Raw genomic sequence first — 19556 nt, forward strand, 5'->3', positions numbered from 1 at the left:
ACAGCTGCGATTCACTTCACTTGAAGCAGAGGAAGCTGGTAATAGCTCAAAGATTGCCCCCTTCATTTCATAAACCAATTAGGACCTGGATCCTACAACTGGAGTAACACAACCCCTTCTTTTACTGGCAAAATTCCACTTCATTTATGTGAGCTCAGAATAAAGGTCTCTGTCGGCAGAATACAGATGCTTATAGCAGCAAATGTTTCTAAAACACACTCTCTAATTTGTTCCTTCTTCCAAGGAACACTCTTCCTGCACTCATCAAAATGAACACTTCTCAATCTACCTGCAGTTTCTATCTAGCCACCAAGTTCCTTGTACACCTCAGAAATTTTTTACTAACAGTGCTAAGAGAATTTAAAATTATGGTTTACCATGTGGAACTTTGCTAGAAGGTCTCCAAAATGACATATTTATTTAAATTATTTTTTTCCTTCTAAATCAAGCATCATTTCATTTGTTTAAAAGAAGTCATTTTAGTGGTGATGTCATCTTGGATTTATCTATGCTTTTGATTTAAATTGTTTTGGTTGGTTGGTTGGTTTTGGTTTTCCAAATGCATATTTGGCCTGTCTATAAGTATAAATAAAACCATATATATGCCTTACATGGGACCATACTGTACCACTGATTTCTAAAACTCAACTCATCAATTAATAGGGAGGCCTGCTTTTAGAGGTGGTAAAAAAGGATCTGTACACTTTACACATAGTCTAAAATTTCTGTGTTTTCCTCCAGGCATTTTTCTCTGAACTATTGTCATTGGTTTTCAGCCAGGTACCAGCATAAAAAAACCCAAACAAACCAAAACATTAACACTTTACTAACTCATAGTATGTTTTTATATCCCTTTAAAAGCGTTCAAAAATACACTGGCAAGACAAACCATGTAAAATCACGGTGGTTTCTGTTCAGCACATCAATGCCAATTCCTTTATCGAAACAGATACAAACATAACTTCTTCATGAGCAACTAAATTTTTATCAGAGTTCTTTGCACATAAAGCTCTTTACTTTTTACTCGCTCATTATAGCCATTGTGCCACCCACAGCAAACATTTAAGCTCTTCGCTGAACTGAGGCAGCATCCCAAAGCTTGTTATTTCTCTAGAACCTGCAAATTACTCACTTAAATAAAAAGAAAAGAAAGAAATAAAAAAAAGCTTTACACCAAACAAAGTCTATATTGTTTGAGTTAGTGTTTTACTGCGGCTTAGTTACCTGTCAAACAGGCTGACACTTGGATAAAACACATACTGGAATCATGCATCAGGGCATGTTAAGTGCAAACCTGTGATGAAGAGCAGAGCTACGCAATTCAGCTGTGCAGAGCTCTAATGATCATTTCTGGTCTACGAAAGCTTGATCTGTCACATTAAACCCACTGCAACTCTGAGATCCTCTTCCATCCAAAAATGATTTTACATCTGTTTTAGTTCAGAGAGTCATATAAATCAGAAGCTCTATCAATGTCGATGACACCTTTAGAGAAGATTTATACAGTGTGTATTTTATATATATATGCACATATACATGGGAGGTACTTAAGAAATACCGACCACTAAAATTAAGCAATCAATGCTATATTCTCCAAGTTCTGTACATCATATTTAAGTCCTATGACTTAGTCTGATGTGAGAGCCAACCTATGCCTATGAAAGCTTGGTATTTCTGTTCAGATACAGTTACAGGTGCAGTACACTATTCTGACCTTGCTTTCCTATAGTTCTTGGGCAGGACGAGCTTTCCAGAACAGAAACATCATGATCCATTTCTTAGAAACCACTTATGTAAGAATTGGCTTGAGTGTGGTTTCAGCTGCCTATCTGAAACAACCATCAGGAGAGAGAGAGGGCTGGTTTCTCTTCATAACGAAAGACAACAATCCTAATAAGAGTCAGTGGCCAGCAAGTCACACAATACCCCTGACACTTTTTTTGGTGTTCTTGCTGTGAACAAGCAACATTTCTAATAAGCTTAGGACTTTTGTCAAGTAGGAAGTATGAGGCATAAAATACTGTGTTCATTAATAAATTTAACCAATGTATAACAAGCACATAACTTTCAGGATAACAGTTGACTTCAAGTCAGATAAGAAACACACTAAACCATCTCCATTCCTGGTTGACAGGCTATTTATTAGCTGGCTAATGATCCTCCTTTCAGTCCCCTGAAAGTCATCTTGATATATGTCAGTACTTTCCAACCCCTCCCTAGACCTTACAGCAAGAAAGAGGTTTTGGGAAGGCACGGGACTATGTGGTTGGGGATAGAAGAGAGATGTCGTGAACAATCACCCCTTTGTGCTGTGTCTGACACACGGATCAGTGCTGTGTGCTCTCTTTCTTCCTGACTCAGCAGTGTCAGGAGAGGTTGAGTCAGCAGCTCCTGAACATGCCGATGCAAACAACAACTGGGGAGGCTGGGGAGCAGATAGAGCTTCCAAACATCACAGGCAGAGCAGCACGGTTAAGTCTGCAGGCCAATGTGTGGACCTGGGCAGCAGCTAGCTAAAAGAGATGAAACAGCTTGAGTGGATCCTTCTACCAGACTCCATTCTCTCCCACATCACCCTGTCTACTAGCCGTAAGCTATGAGACAACTTGTTTCTGTGAATGGTGCTCTTGTAGTAATTTCCTAAGTAATTCACCTGAGCTTCCCAGAGACCTGTGACTGCTGCACACATGTGGCTTGATGTGATTCCATGTTAGGGTTGGCTGAGGTCAGTGTAGTAGAAGGGACTACAGAAAACATGTCTCAGCATAAACAGAAAGAAAAGAAGCAAGAGCATTAAACAGGGAATAAAGCCCAACTTTGAGTACAAAGACAGGAAAAAAAATATTTGGACAGAACAACACTGTCAGATGCTCTCTCTTCCCACCTCTCCCTTCTCCTCCCCTTCCAGTGATCTAACTGATGTTCTTACATCCTGCGCAACCAAGGCTACAGAATGGACCTGATCAAGTAACCAAGAAGTCATTTGATACTTCATCTCCCGCTGCACATTTCTTCTCATCTTACAACATACTGTGGTGCTTCAGTTCAAATACATGAGTTGGAACAGAGGCTTTTATCCCAGGTTTCCTGGAAAGGGAACTGGTCTTTGAATTTAATAAAAGCACATCATTCCATGGCCTCTTTGATGCCACACAGTCCTCCAACTTACTAGGAGCTTAAAGAGACACTTTCTTTGGCATGTACAAAGACCCTTCTGAGTTAACGAGCCTGTTCCAAGTGCCTTCCAGAACCAGCTGCATTGTGGAAGGGTTTCTGTCCATGAACGTCTCTTACAGGAGTCTTTTCTGTTTCCTCAGGCTACAAAGTGTGATAGCAGGATACTCTGAGAACTCAACCAACAGATGCAGTCTCAGATAGCAAGCTGCTATGGTAAAACTCCTGTGCTTGCTACAGAGGAGCCCTCTTCTTCTGCCCTCTGAGGTCCCTCAGATTAAGACTACAGCTGAGAAGTTTTTTTCATTTTCCAAATCCCCAAGGTCAGTCACAATGAATCTGCTCTTCGTTGTGTCACCGAACCTCTGTTAGTCCCATTACATGCAGTTTTCATGACCACTCCATTTTCCACGCCCCTCCATTTGGAAAGCATTCAACCCCATTAAAGGATGATAAACTGGAAACAGAGAGAGATGTATGGCATCATGAGAGGGAAGAGAAAGGAACAGGAAGGAAATGCAGAGGTGTTAAAATGAATGCTGCATCCAGGGAGTGAAAGGCTGTCCTCCCACTGGTACCATGATTCTTTGGTACATAAAGGTACCAGAGGCATCTTCCAAACCCCTTTTGTTGCCTTCTCCTACCTACTTGCATTTCACCAAATGTGGTTGCCATTTTTCCCTTCTGATGCTGTGCCAGAAGACCATCTTATCTTGATTAAAATACCCCACAACACTTTGAAAACAGATAATCTACATCACATGGTTAATGCTCTATATGTCCACTTTGGAACCTGAGTTCACTGAAACTGGACTCATGTCTCCGTCTCCATTTAGTACAATGTTAACAACTTGCTGGATCTGTGACGATCCTCAATCCTCCTGTATTCCCTTTCAGCTACAGACCTGAACCCTCACAGTTTCAATAATTTCTAGTTATGTCTGCTATTAGCTTGAAAAACAGCAGCACATTACTTTCTCCAGGAACACTCTGCTGCTAGGCTGCTAGACACCTCCAGTCTTTGCTGGTCTGAAAATGACATCTTACCTAGCAAAAGACGTGCCCAGATAAAGCAACCAGTGTACTGTGTTGTCACCAATTTGTCTGACCATAATTTTCACATACATTGCTGAATACTCTGTCACCAAAAAAATGAAGTTATTTAAAAAAAGAAGACAAACACTGCTATTGTACAGCCTAGTTCGGAGTCCCATATCTTGAGCTGATTCAGCTTATCTGCCTTTCTATACCTTTGACAAATGTATGTCTTATATCATTTTTTCTCCCCTTCCTCCATATGCCTTACTGCTTTTCCTCCATGTATCTTATCTCCAAATGATGTGCTATTAATCAGCCGAAGACACCCTTCACTGCTAAGTGTTCCTCAACTGATTTTTCATCAGCACAAGTAGTTACTAGTTACAGCATTCCTCCCACATGCTAAAGGCTTGGGGGGGAGGGAGGAGGGGAAGGATAGCAAGAAGGTTAGAGACTGCCTCACCACATAAACACTATCTGGGACCTTTATACCAACGTGCCAGTTTGCTGTAATGATAATGTTGCTGTTTGTTCTCAGCCAAGGTACATGGTGGGAGGAAAGTGGGACTGCACCCTGTTTTATTTTTTAAGTTATTAACCTTGATGCTCTTCCCTTTTTCTGATTAATCTGGCTGGATGCCCATTCAGTAGTAGCCGAAGCTTAATATCTGAAACAATGTGCATATATACACTGTGCCAGGAAGGCTTGCCCAACAACGCTCATTCCGTCATGTTTTCCCATGCCTTGTATCAGCATCTTATTTAATATGTAAGCCCCCAGAGCCAGAGTAGGGGATAGGAAAATAGAGAGGCATGGAGGGAGGGAGAGGGATGGAGGGACAGGGAGGAAAAGGAGGAGGAGAGAAAAAAGTAGGGAAAAACTACATCCCTCGGGAATGTCAGCTGATGTGAACTCGCCCACTCCTCATCATGAAATGAGCTGTGTGCGGGCACAGGTGGGTCCCATTCTCTGTTACTGGAGCACAGCCTACAAGCAGGGTCTAAATGAAGACTTTCATTGCTGTTCCCTGTTTTCATTGGAGTAAGGCCATCACAAACATTTGCAGGTGGCTTGGCCATAGTCTGACACTAAAATATTTGTGGTTGTGATAAAAATCAGAATATTGCTACAAGATGGTTCTATATAACCTTTAGGGCTTGATCCCGCTCTTACAGAACTAGCTCAATGAGAGTTTTACCCAGTTGCTCTCTGCTGTTTTTATTGCTCATTAAAAGGCATATTCCCTGGCACAATTCTCCATGGTAAGGACTCATCTACCCTTTGGGGCAGCTTCAGATGTTTTAAAAAAAAGGGAGAACCCAACCCAAAACCACTGTTTTGAGCACCTCAGAATTTGAGCTTGTTAAAAAGCAGAACCATCTCAACTTTGTAAGGCCAAACCAAAACCACCAAACTTCGCAGAACTCAAACATTTTCTGAATCCATCCGGATTTTTCTTCAGTTGCCTAATATCGAAACCATTGACCGGTCTGTATTCCTTGTGAATGAGTCTTGGATATAATTCTTAGCACGTTTAGAAGGATAAGATGAAGATAAATGGAAATGACAAGATATGTTCCTTGAATAAATAAAACAGGCACCCCAGGGAAAAGACTGAAGAAAAAGAAGACAAACAACAAGGATGCTCAACAGTTTGGCAAGTAGATGAAGTCCAAAATGCGGCAATTATCTCCTAGGACACACCATGAACAAAAAACAAAACCTCCTAGGAAGATGGAAGAATGGGGAACAGAGTATGCTGGAGGTCACACCATAAGTCTCATTCACACACCAACTCACACAGAGGCTAAAATGCTGACAATTGCCTCCCAATAGAGCAGCTTTAGACTCAGACTTAGGAAACATTTGTGTGATTCAGTCACAGGGGAGAATTAAGATATGTCATGACAAAGTTTCCCAAACAAGACACTCACCACTGACTAGGAAATAGGCCTTTTTATCCTCTAACCCCTCCAACTTTGGAGATTCTAATCACCATGGCCCTGAACCAAAGCAAACCTAAAACCTGACTGACAGGGTCTTGCAAAACCACATACAGTTTTCTTCTCATTATATGGAAACAATTGTTTGGAAGCCAAGTACAGTCCCATATAAAACACCTCACCACTGAGTATTAAAAGTTGTTTGGGGTTTGGGGTTTTTTTGTTTTTAATTAGGATCATAATTACCACTAGACCTATTAAGTCACAATTTGAACAGGAGCTTAATCATCCTTAACCCAAATAATGGCATTAGCTGTTTTTCTTTCTAAAACTGAAAAAGAAACTGTTTCTTCTTCCCTCCCTCTCTCCCAGTCCCCTGTCTTTGAACAGAATGGGACATACATAAGACAACAACTTTCTTGGGTTCACAGGCAAACAGTACTGCACGTGAAATCTCAGTGAACAGTGTTTTGTCAATATGTAACATATACAAAGGCACATCTATCAAATATGTTTACCTGACCCATACTATCAGATTTCTATATTAAGAATCAAATCCTGAAGTAGTAATAAAAAGGAAAGTAGAGGAGCTTTGCCAGAAGCACAAAACTGGGGCAGTAGATGGAACCCATGTTCTGTGCGTGGCTGGGTAAGCCTTACGGAGCAGTCAGTTGCACGGGCCACCCCTGCCATCCTCTCCACTGGGAGACAGAGAGCCTGTGATCTATATCCTGCCCCAGCCATCAGTAATATTGAAAGAAAACTCAAGAATAACTGGATTTTGAGTTTTCAATGCCAGGATTTCACTTTTTGGTTTTACTCTGAAGAGACTGCAAGTTGCTCATCAATTATTTAGACAATGACTGGGGACAGAGACTGCTTTTGCACTTACCATATAATGGATGTGACGAAATTACAAATGACAGATAATGAATCTAAACTGCTGCTTCATTCTCACTCCACTGATTTATCTTTTTATCCATATGTTTTCATGCACAAAACCCCTCAAATTCTCAGAGTTGTGTGACAAAAAAACTGTACCCTCAAACCATCTGGGCAGTTTCTCCATAATTAAAACCAAGTTATTTTGACTTATAAGGACCTCATGTTTTCTGGAAGTAACTTGAGTGTACAAAACACGGATGTTTTTGTTCACACAGTTCTCCAAACATGAGCACACAATTGGCATTCAAGCATAAGCATCCATACTGTCAATTTATGGGAGTAAGTATGGATCCATCATCACAAATTGAGCAACTGTTCAGAGGTCTCTGTGCCAAACTCCATTTATCTTGATGGTCTTTTTATTTTGTCTTCTAGCATCCTCAGTTAAACGGAGTATGTAGGAAACAGCTCAATCCCACTGAGCACCCAGAATTCCCACTGAAGGAAGCAAAAGGATCAGCTTCAGAAATACTCTTTCTTCCCAGAGCAGTTATAGAAACAACATGTAAGCAGATAAAATGGGTCTCCTTCATGTAATGTAAGCAGATAAAAACAAAAAAATGAATGGAGAAAGCAGGACTTCCCTGCAAGTACTGCACTTTGCCCCTTTCAGCCAAAGTGCCAGGTCTGGAGTAGATGCAGTAACCTTACCATTCCCCCAAATTGTGCAACACACATTGCAGGGGTCCTTGCCGCATGCTGGCAGGACCAAGTGCAAACCCCGTAACCTCAAGAACCATGAAGACAACATCTGGTCCTGCATGCAGCTGAACCTTAAGAACCACAAAGGCAACATTGGGTCCTCCATGCAGCTGCTGGAGCCAGAGAACTAGAGGAACGAGAAAATGGAAATGGACTCACCCAATCTGTCGATTTGTGGAAGGTGCTTGTGTAATGACTGAACTGGACTGTGGAGATGGCATGGCTTGTTGAATCACAACGCTGGTGTCGTGGTTTGGCATCCTTGTATTTGTCAGCTGGTGAGATCCAGGTCCTGCCATTGCTCCTCCAACTGTGTTATGCATGGAGATATTCTGTGAAAAGAAGGGAAATGGGAGATGGTGGAGGAAAATGGAAAAGAAATAAATATCTTATCTTGGTTTTCTGTTCTATAGGAATACAATTAGAAATCTGAAAGTATCAACAATATGAAAAGTTACTGGCTCCTGGTAAATCCCAAGTCAATAGATCTTGTTGTAACCAACAACAATAAAGAAATGAAAAACAAGTGTTTACTTATACAGAGCAATATAAATGGAAAAATACCTGCAAGTTGACTAATCACTCTTCTGTGATTCTGACTCATGATTTATAATGGAGATATTTAGCACATATTCTCCTAACAGAATACAATATATTTTGTTTGAAAATGACTTCTGTGGTGAGTGCAGGGCACCTTGATTTACTACATGGGTTGTTTACTGTGTACTAGGTCTGCTTAGACTGACAAGCAAATCAAGTTTTATAGTTCCAAAGTAACAAACAGTACATGGTACATCACGAAACAGCCATTTCTATTAGCCTCCATATATTTTGTAGAGCAATAATAACCCAGAGGCCTAAAATAAAGCACCATATTTGCACATATATAACCTTTGCTTCAGGTAACTTGGAGCCCTTAAAAAGTTCTCTAAAAAAAAAAGTTCACAGATAACTCATATGCACAGAGAGAACAAGCCACGAGAGACCAGGATACTACTAAGGAAGGAACCATGGAACAAAACTTCTCTCCTGTTATGCATGCACACACAATATACCCTGCTGCTAAACCGCAGGGTTTGACTTGGCCCGCGTTTAAAAACAAACAAAACTCTCAAGCCAGAGATAACCCACAGTGTATACATATGAAAAATATGGTAACCTTAAAAGCATTATTTTTCCTATCAGGCATCAACGTGTGGGTTGTTAGCAGTGAGGAAAAGAAACTTTCCATTGTCACCTCATGCTAGGCTGAGGAAAAGGGAAAAGAACACCTTTACACGCACACTCTGCCACCAAGACTTATGCAAAGCATCTTCCTGACCACTGCAATACTCAGAATTGAAAACTAAATTTCATTCAGAATTCCAATTTATGAGCCAATTTGCCTAGCAAACACATAAACCCCACAAAATAATGACAAATGAAGCTGGTGAGAAGGGAAATTCAGAGCTCTGATCAAATGTCTGCCTCTCCTGTCCTCCACAACATATTGAATCCCAGACCTAAAAGAAAGATTGCATTTTAAACCAAAACAAGAATAAACACTTTAGATGACATTCCTCATGGAAAAGGAGCCAATAATTAGAGGACCCACATTGAAGGCCTTAGCTGTCATCCCCCTATCTCCCAATTCTTATATATTCCAGGTGATTTCCCGGGCTAGTGTGGACACAGGGACCTCTCGGTTTCTTTTACAGGAGTTGTTCCAGTCTTCATAAACATATAAAAGGCAGAGGTGCTGCCTACAGCCGCATGGTTAGACCACTCACCCAGTATGAAGAAGACCCAGCTCTGAGTTCCTCTTCCAGTAAATAATTTACACAGTACGAATCAGGTCCAGCAGCTCCACTATTCACTTAGGAGCATGGATTGCAAGAGGAAGCCAGACCAAGGACTTTAATTGTAATTTTTCATAGCCCAGTAGTATGTCATGACCATCAGGCAATAAGAGAGAATAACCTTAGATATATGGAATCTTTTCCAAAAGCAGTTCTCCCTCATCTACCACATTCCTATTAAAACATCGCTTCTTCAGTAGATTAGTGTTTTCTGATGAAAAACCTGTTCTGTTTAAAAAAAAAAAAACCCAAAACAAAACCACCCACAGAATATATATACAACCAAATCTAGTTGAGGATTCAAAATTGCACTGACTTTTTTGATCATTACAAGATTTTGGAAAACCAGGTGTAATATCTATCCATCTGCAAGTAAATCTTTTAGTGCTATCACTTCCTAAAGCTTCTCCTTTGTATTAAGTGTGTTTCAATTAAAACCTATCAATATGTGATATTTACTTGTTTCAAAGTTCACCCTCATTTAATTTCTCCTTTACACTGCCTCCACAGTTTCTGAATCCTTCCAAATATTTCTGTATTGCCTGTTTGCTTTCAGTAGTAAGTTTATTAGAGCAAATATTAAATTGCAAGACAGGTATAGAGTACTTGTACCTCTGGGTCCACAGGGGAGCAACAAAGAAGAAAAGCATCAGTCACCCACGATGAGTTTACTCTGCAGTGCTGCACAACTGCCCCTCGCCAGTGCCAGCGCAGATCTTCTGCCTGCACACGCCTGCCTTGCTTCCAAAGAAAGAGAGCTGTCTGCAAGAAGCCAGAGCATTGGCATGAAACCGTCCAGGATTCAGAAAGCCTTTCTCTAGATTACAGGCTCCAGACCACAGATTTCCAAGAGCTACAGAACACCGATCTGCTACATGGGAGGATCTTTAAAGGAAACGTGGCTGGTGCCACGAGTCCACAAGGCCTGGGAAGGGACAGGATGTAAATCCGCCATGAGCTTTAGACAAGTGATACTCCAGCACTTACCCAGATTTTGACTGGATTTTCTTGTACCATGGCAGAGCAGAACTTAAAGATTTAATATCAGATTCCTGTGCTCCTCGATTTAGTATTTCCATTTTCTTCTCCTTCTCTTTCCCTTTTCTCCTATAATTCCAGACCTCTCTAAGGTACTAATGGTATGAATTGTGATGGGTATGAAAAATTTTGTTTGCGCATAAGACACTGTAATTGTTAGCCTACATGCATAAACTTGTAACACTGTTTCAAAGTTTTAACAATTTCCAGTAAACTGTATCTTTTCAGAAAGTAGGCTGAGTATGTGATGCATGGAAAGCAAAAACAGAATGAAAACCTGTCTATGCATCCAGATGTCCATTCTTCTCAGTAATGCAAGCACTGTTCTTGGGCAGGAACTATACCTTTATACTACGCTGCCAAGAGAAAGCCTAAGATTTCCTAACAAAATGTCAAACTCAGCATGACTCTCACATTCATAAGAAAAGGATTTGGCAATCTCAGAATTATTTGCATTGGTGAGATGCTTGTGAATTTACAGAGAAGTTCAAGTAAGTTCATACTTAAATGACAGTGCTTATGCTTTGAAAGATGGCAGGAAGGTAATGCACAAGAGATCTGACACTAAGCCTATCTGATCTAGTCATATGCATCATGACATGCAGAATGACTCTGTATCACCAGCACAGCAAGACCAGGCTCGTTGCATGTGTGATGCAGACAGCCTTCAGAACTCCCCAAATGGCCTTGCTGTGTTGAGCTCTGCACCTGATTCTGAATGGATCTGGACAGGATATTAATGAGCTGCTTGCAGACTTGACTTTGGGCCCTTACAGAAACAGGACAAATTCAGCGATGTTGGCTGAAACAGAGACCTCCACTTTAATAGTTGAATTGTTATTTAAGGAGTTCTGCATGCTCTTCCACCAAGGATCCATGAAGAACATCTCACTTGGACTCCTCTTTTCATTCTCCTCCAGCTCTTAAGCCAGTGGTTAAGATTAATTCATACTAGGTGGGTAGCTCCCAGCACTCCAACTCAGAGAAGTCGCCAGGAGCGATGAAGCAGACAGAGCTCTCCCTCTGCTTTTAACACTCCCAAGACCCATCGGTACTCAAAGAGTATGACACACACTCAGAGTTTTCTCAGAGATCTTCACAACTGTCCTTCAGCATTAGAGGAGGGCATATGAGCTTATTATTATTATCCATTTTAATAAACTGAACCTAAATGTTTACACACGGAACAGGCCACCCACATGCCAGGAGCTGTAGAGACATGAAAGACATCCCCTGCCCTTAAGATTCACTTCATGGATCTTAATTAAGATCCAATAAATTAAGAGGAATTTATCTCCTCTAGGACTAAGTTTCATCCTCACCAAAGTTCCCAGTCACTCCCACTGAAGCAGAAACTAGGATTATAACACTATAGCTTTTCTAGAAATGCTCCCCTTGCCCATGTGCTCATACTGTACTCTCCGGCAGTATTTAACATTCAAATAAATAAAACAAAAACCAAGCAGCCATATCCACAAACTGCTTTTAAATCAACATGCTCATTCTCAACCTTTCCAGCTGCAAGAGGAACGGGAATAGATTATCATCAGCTTGACTTCTCCCCAGTTACGCTGTATTCCCCATTTTAGCTTCAGACTTTCAAGAAAACATTTGAGCATTTTTCTCCCACATGCAACCATTTAACTTTGGATAGGCAACACACTTCTTTTTTCTAAAGGCTCAAAAAACTTCTTGAAGTCATGCTTCCATGTTCTGGTGGAGAGGATTACACATCACTCCACAAGAACACACACCCTGTTGGCAAGCACAGCAGAGAAATGATGGCTCTGCAGACACAGGCGAAATACACCCCATGACTCCAGGCAGTCACCATTTCCACTAAACCCCGGTTCCTCCAGAGAAACACCCATCCATGTCACACGGCACCACCTGTATCACACGTCTCCATCTACTGAAGGCAAAGGATGAAGAAGATGGATTCATCCTTTATGATCCATCATAATATTCTGAGTTTCAAACTGAGTTTGTGGTTTTAAACTATAAGAGCTAGTTTCCGAACCAAAGCCAGCTTATATTTTCCTACTATTTTTTTTTTTAACTGTGAGGTTTAATGAAAATTGCAAATACCAGTTTTACACAAACTGAAGACTCATTCAGGATTGTTCTGAGTGAGCTTTTAGATCAATAGAGCTGTCACCTATAACCAAGTGTACATAAATATATTTCATAGACTATTACATAAATTCTAAAGTCGGAAGGTATTTGCCATGAAAAAATGAGAGAAAAATCCAAGTCGTCTAAACAAAGACAAAAGCACTTTTTTGCATTTTTTTGCTTTCTGCAAAAAATCATTTAGCTGTATTTTCCCAAACAGCAACTTTAAATATTTTTCAAATAATTCAAGAGAAAAGGCATAAATTTAAAAAAAAAAAAAAGATAGGAATCAAATACACAGCAATATTTTAGACTTTATATAGCCTGGCCTCTCTATTAATGTACTTTAACAAGGATAAATATTCTAAGCTGTCCCACTTTCAGGCATTTTACAGTTTATGGGGAAAGAAAACATGTATTTCTAACCTAAAGTCTTCTAGAAGGCTCTACAGACACACAGCATTCAGGGTAACCAACATACACATTTAAATGGCAGCTACATGTGTACTTTTATGAAGTATACAGTAGCATCTTGTCTGATTACAGAGATCATAACCTCACAATATATATAATACACACGAGTGGAACCCACCAGGGACACACTCACCCGTTGCACATGCTGCTTACACAACCAAAGAACCTGCTGGCTTAAACACTTGGAAGACAGTGTCGTAAAGAAAATTAGACTAAATGTGGCAAATAATGGCAGGCTTCAGAATTATTTTAATCATATACAATCTCCATCAAAATTACTGACCCTCTACGAATTCTCTCCCAACAGAAGAAGATCATCTCAAAACAAAAGTTATCATATCTCCACAGAAACAGCACCAACTCATTTATTTTCTCATTATTCAGATCAATGTGTAAGGAAAACACCCTCACACCAGCCTATCACAACTGTTTCATCTCTCACTAGCGTGCAACATCTAAACTGCCATAAGCACAGAACTAAGCTTGCTGTCCACCCAAGGCCAGCAAATATAGCAGAGGAACTAGGGAAGAAAACGGAGATAAAAAATGAATCAAATTACTAATGCAGTTGAAGGATTACAGGAAAAAGAAAGTCTACTACGAAGATTTAAATTTAAAGAAAAGAAAAAAGGAAAAAGTTCCATTATGCAAGTGATGGGAGAGAGTAAACTTGGGAGTGTAAACTTGGTGGAGACTGAAATGCAATACTTTTTCTTTTTTTTGAACTGTAACATCTGTATAGCTTGAATGAGAAAAAGCACTAAAGCAGAAAAGAGGTCATAGAAAGGAACTGCTGGAAAATGCTGTGTAGTAACATTAAGCATAGGGACAAAGCACTACAAAGATCTTATTGCAGACTGCTAAAATCCATTTAACTCCCTTACTTAATGAGAGGTATGAAGTCACTGAACAAGGCTAGCACGTAAAAATACAGAACTGATGCCAAAGGATCTATTCCTCAAAACTTTTCAAAGAAAGGCAAATGCTCACTTAACAGCTACCTGATAAAAACGGCACATTAAAAGAACCAGCAGGCATGATATATCCCAGAATGCAGAAGGACTCTTCCCTGCCCCCAAGCCCCATCTAACATCTACCCCTGAACAGGACACAGCTGGCTATCCACACAATGCTGCAGACTCAAAGGCCAGGAGCGGTACGAGCATATCTGACTTCTTGAACCCCAGGCACCACTGCTCAGTCAAATGTTATCAACCTGATCTCCTTAGGGGTAAAAATGTAAAGAAAAATTAAACTCCTTACTCAAAAATGACAAGTAATGATAGGCAGATGGGGGAAGAAGGGAAACATTGCTCTCACTGAAATCATAAAGCTTTGAATCCGTACTTATCAGTCTCGGCCACTGGTTTCCAATTTTTTCGGATCACAGACCTCTGTCAACCCCCTGAATTTCCCACAGAGCACTCTGTGCTCTTATCATAAATTGTGTAATTAAGGCAAGATGGTTCCACAGACCAGCCACAGATGACTTACCACAGCTTTGCGACCACCAGCAGTTCACAGACCAGAGTTTAACCCCCACCCAAATACTGCTTCAGAGCACCGTGACTAGAATTTCTTGACAAAAAAGATAACATTTCTAAAGGTATCTACGGACTTCAGTAGCCCAAGTCCTTTTTTCAAAACGTCTTCAGTCTTCTGGAGCCTTAGTGAACAATTATTGTTAATTACTAGATCAGACTTGTGTACTGGCAGAAGCTTTGCAAAATTTTATCCTAAATACCTATGCTGGAACACGCAGGGAAACTTCCTTTTTGTTTTAAGTTAGGATGAATTATTCTTAAATGTAGACATGCTGGCTGCTCCTGAAAAGGCGCAAACAAAAAAGCCCCTCATAAATAATGCTTTTATCCTGTTTTCTTTCAATAGCTGTTACTGTGTTATCAGAAAGACTTTCTGAGATACACTGAGTGATGCAAATAAAACCTCAAGTCTGCTCATCTCCAGCAAACTACGTGGTGCTGCTAAGAAGCATGGTACAAGATACAGGACAGACATATGAAGTGCTAAGCCACCTATAAGCCATCTCGAGGTTGCAGCAGTCACCACCATAACTTGAAGTCCGAAGGGCCCATTTAAGCACTACTAATCCCCTTAAGGCCTCTGCTTGAAAGGTGACAGCCCTGCACAAAATCTCCGCAACAGAGCTCGTGCTGCGGGCCGACCTCTGACGTGCCTCCACTTGGCCTCTGCCCCTTGGGTACCCGGAGTGCGCAGTCACCGCCTCTGGTCTCTTCCTCACACCTTCTGGGGAAAATACACATGAACGTCTTCCAGAGGCAAGTTAAGCCTCCCTGCCTGTCCTCCGCTTTGGCTGCTGGTTTAAGCAAATGCTCTGACTCCTCTGATACTACGAAAAAAATGCAGGAGATTTAGAATTTTTGGTCTTTTATCAATTTTTGTGACATGATCTAATTACAGACATTCAGTGGTGCCCTCTAATTACCAGTAGTAATGAATACTGAAAGATGACCCTTGTCTTCCACGATTCCCTCCCCTCTTTCCCCACTACCCTCCTCATGCCCTTTTCAGCATGTCTGTCCAGACTATGCTTTTGACATATGAAGCCTTCTTTACATACATCGTAAGTAATATATGGTGCATACCAGATGTACCCACGATAAACCATTTACTAGGGGAAAGGAAAAAAGTGATATAAAGAAAATGCAATGAACATATTTTAAAGGAGAAGGAAATTTTGAAAGACTGGTCTCACCAGAGTTTGAAAGGAAATAGCTTCTCTATGGGAAAAGATGACATCAGATCGCATGCTGATGTCTTGAAGTTTCCTACAGATATCTCCCATTTTTCTCGGGGTTGCTTGTTTCATACACAATTACTTGCCCAAGATAGCCATTTAAGTAATATAGCACAAAGAGCTGCTTCTGTTCAAATAAACGTCAGTAACACTAAGTGTGCATAGCCCAGTTCGGGTCACTCAGGGTGTTTTGCACTGCTAACACCACACTACGTCCTGCTAACTGGGAGGCTGCAAAGTAAGGGGAGCACAACTGGCTGCCTGGCTCTACCCAGTTCTGTCATACTTTATGCAAAAGCCATAAACTGACTATTTCGTTTCTTCCAAGTTGCATATTGTGACATTTATAAACAGGAACCTGGCAGCATGTCAATGGTGCAAACTGATTTCCTTTTCTAAATACAATTTTAAAAAGCAAATAAACAAGGTTATGCCTGCTAATGAAACATTATATGCCATGCTGGAGCTAGTTTTTCTCAAATGTATTCTCTAGAGCAGATGGAACACCAATAAACACAAAACAACAAACCCTTTTATAAAAAGTGCGTTTATAAGAAAATACATTCTCCATAGAACTTTGTCTAAGGAAAAACTGGCATATATCTGTAATGTTATCTTGGGGACCCAATTATGGTCCCATTAGATTGCTGTAAACAAGGGAGCTTGCCATGAATTTCAAATGGAGAAGCGCTAGTAGGAAACTTGAAAAGGAAGAAAAGAGATTTGCCAGTATACTTACTAGGTGTAATTCCTAGAGGCCTCAGTTAAAATCAAGGCCTTATTGTGCTAAAATCTGTATAGACACATTGACGGACTACGCTTGCCCACAAGCCTTAGAGTCCAGAGACAAAGCAAGGAAAGAGGAAGGAAGAAAGAGAGAAAGTAAGTGATTTGTGTAGCCAAAAATCAGGACTCAATGGAATGGGTCTTTTTTCCAAGTCCAGTGCCTTATCCGCTATTTTGCGCTGTTTCTCTGCATCTAATACTTATATATGAATTCAGAAAACCAGGAAGCTTTAAATAAATTTAAAAAAAAAAAAAAAAATCAAAAAACAGTATTATAAGCTCTACTCTGAGTTTTTTCCAGCACTATCATTTCATTTCTGTAAATCAGAGAGACTGCACGTACAAAGTGGGTACTCAAAGAACCTTCTCAAAGTAGGTGCATGTCAACTTTTGCAGGACAAGCAATTAGACATCCAAAAGCAGCTGCCAGATCTGGAGGCCAGTCAGAGGGTAGTTGAAAACCTGGCTTTCCTTTCTTTATTGTAAGGAGTTTTGTTTTTATCCATCGTGAAACAGAAAGCTGGGGGGGGGGCGGCAATCCTCCAGGAATTGCTTTAAACAAGCCTTTGATACCGCTAACTGAAGGCACTATGCTTTTCAACATTATGCAAACCATTTATAATCTGTTAATAGCAAATTCACAGAGACAGCACTTTGGCATTTAAATTTGTTATATTTTATTTAAAGCTTCTTTGAAATTCTCATCATTGATTTCACTGGCATAAGTTATTGGCATCATGCATGAGTTACAGCAATGGCTGCTTGACTGCATTCAATGGCCAGAACATTTTTTAGACAGAGCAGTTGGTAAAGGAGAGTGACGATGGTAGCAACAAAACAGCCAGTGATTTTCCATTCAGGCAGTTTCAAGCAGAAAACCAGCAGGCTTAACTTTTCTGCTAAGAAGTCAAGTGGAAATGCTGCTACCCTGGTAATAAAATGCATGTCTTAAATATTCTTTTAACCCCAACCCACTGCGGCAGCTATGTTGGGCCAGGCTGGATAGTACTACATGGGGACTAAACCAAAATGCTGGGGAAGGTCCAGGAGTCAAGGCCAATGCTGGTCTCAAAAAGAACCCAGACAGACCATTTGCTACATACAAGGGATCATAGGTCTAACCAGTGGAGTGGGTTGACAAATGAACTGGTAGGAAGATAGTTTTGATCAGTGAAAAATCATACAAGGAACCAAAGCATGAAGCTGGGATCAAGTTAATTCACCAGACCTCCTGGGAAGTCGCAAAGGCAAGCATGCAGTTTTGCAGCATTCACAACTGTTTCGGTCAATTTTAGGTTGATGTTTTGGGAGAGGAGAGCTAGTTTTGTCTAGATCTTGGACTGAAAGAACTTAGATAATTAGGTTCATCAGTGGAAGCATTCAGACAAAATTAATAATCTTTCTAGCCATAAGAGTTTAAAACATTAGGGTTTAGGAAGGCAATCAGACTGTCTACACAGAAGGCAAAAAAGTTAAATGCACTTCTGGCTAAGAAAAGTTCACTTCCAGTCTGTAGCAAGGGCTACAGACAAACAGGTACTACAAGAAAGTGTTCTCCAAATCCTCTACGATGTTTCTGACATTCTGCAGTCTGGTTAAGGAGAAACATGCTGCCTTGTCCATCTCTGCCTTGGTTTCAGCAGTTACCTTCTGCAGTGGTAGACAGGCAGGAAAAAACACTAACAAGACTAGAAGAACAAACATGCTTAGAAGAAAGAGAAGCCAATAGTGGTCCTCCCGCAAAAAAACAGAGTTGACCATCCATTGATGAAGGCATGCGACTTCTTTGGTTTTAAAGCACAGCTTGCTGGGGATTGCCAAAAGAAGCGCTACTCTTAACAGGAACTAAACCAAGTAAGCAAGCTGGTGTGGAATTGGGACATATAGCTTCCCAGGACTGGGACAGCAGAATAGATCAGAAATATAACTCCTTGGACTCCAAAGGTGTTCTGCAGGTCAGGTACACTGGGAACTGCATAGCCATCCTTTTCCTCACTCTGCTACAGATTTCCTGCATGACTTTGAGCAAATTACTTCACATTCTTCTGCCTTACATCTAAAACAAGACCAGTATCTTCAACAACTACAGAGTGCTTGGAAATAACAAGATGTGAATAGCTTTTAGAGACAACACAGTATACCTACGAAGGCAATATAATATAGCACTGACAGAGCAGAAGGGTTTTTTTGGTAAGAGAACAACTCCACAGGACTTTAGAGTAGCATGCATTTGAATTTCAACCTCACAGAAATTACAAGAGATCATAACCAAGATACTTTAATCAATACAGAAAAGAGTTATATGATGAATACCATTAGAAGAGTAGCAAGGCAAAAGAACAGTTCTTTGGTGACTAGAAACAGGAGAGCAGAGAAGAACATGTAAATTAGTAAAAGCAAAGAATGACTGCATGCTCAAGTCCAGATAGCACTGCAGGATCTATTCTTCGGAGAAGGGGAGCTCATCGTCTGCAGAAAATTGGATCCAGTTAAAGCATTCCTGGCTGTACATCCAAATCTGGGCACTAAAAATCACAAGCCATTTTAGAAGAGTCAGGCTAAAAATCTTACTGAGGTTATATGGCAGTGGTGGTGGAGGGGGTGAATTCTCAATTGTAAAAGCTCAGCTTCTTTTCTGACTGGAGTAAATAGAGTGGTAAAAAAAGCTGCACTATATTTGATAATGCTACCAGACAATCATCCAGATGCACACACTTCCAGTC

The 19556-nt window shown here is 40.5% G+C and overlaps 1 protein-coding gene across 1 annotated transcript in view; it reads right to left on the reverse strand.

Moving 5' to 3' along the window:
- CREB5 (cAMP responsive element binding protein 5) overlaps positions 1-19556 on the reverse strand; it is a 240021-nt gene that overhangs the window by 163709 nt on the left and 56756 nt on the right. Inside the window, exon 6 of the mRNA XM_030010334.2 lies at positions 7963-8135. Within this exon, the coding sequence (XP_029866194.1) occupies positions 7963-8135 (173 nt within the window). The remainder of the gene's footprint in view (positions 1-7962; positions 8136-19556) is intronic.

Source organism: Aquila chrysaetos, chromosome 3 (assembly GCF_900496995.4).
Source record: "Aquila chrysaetos chrysaetos chromosome 3, bAquChr1.4, whole genome shotgun sequence".
Classification (NCBI taxonomy): domain Eukaryota; kingdom Metazoa; phylum Chordata; class Aves; order Accipitriformes; family Accipitridae; genus Aquila; species Aquila chrysaetos.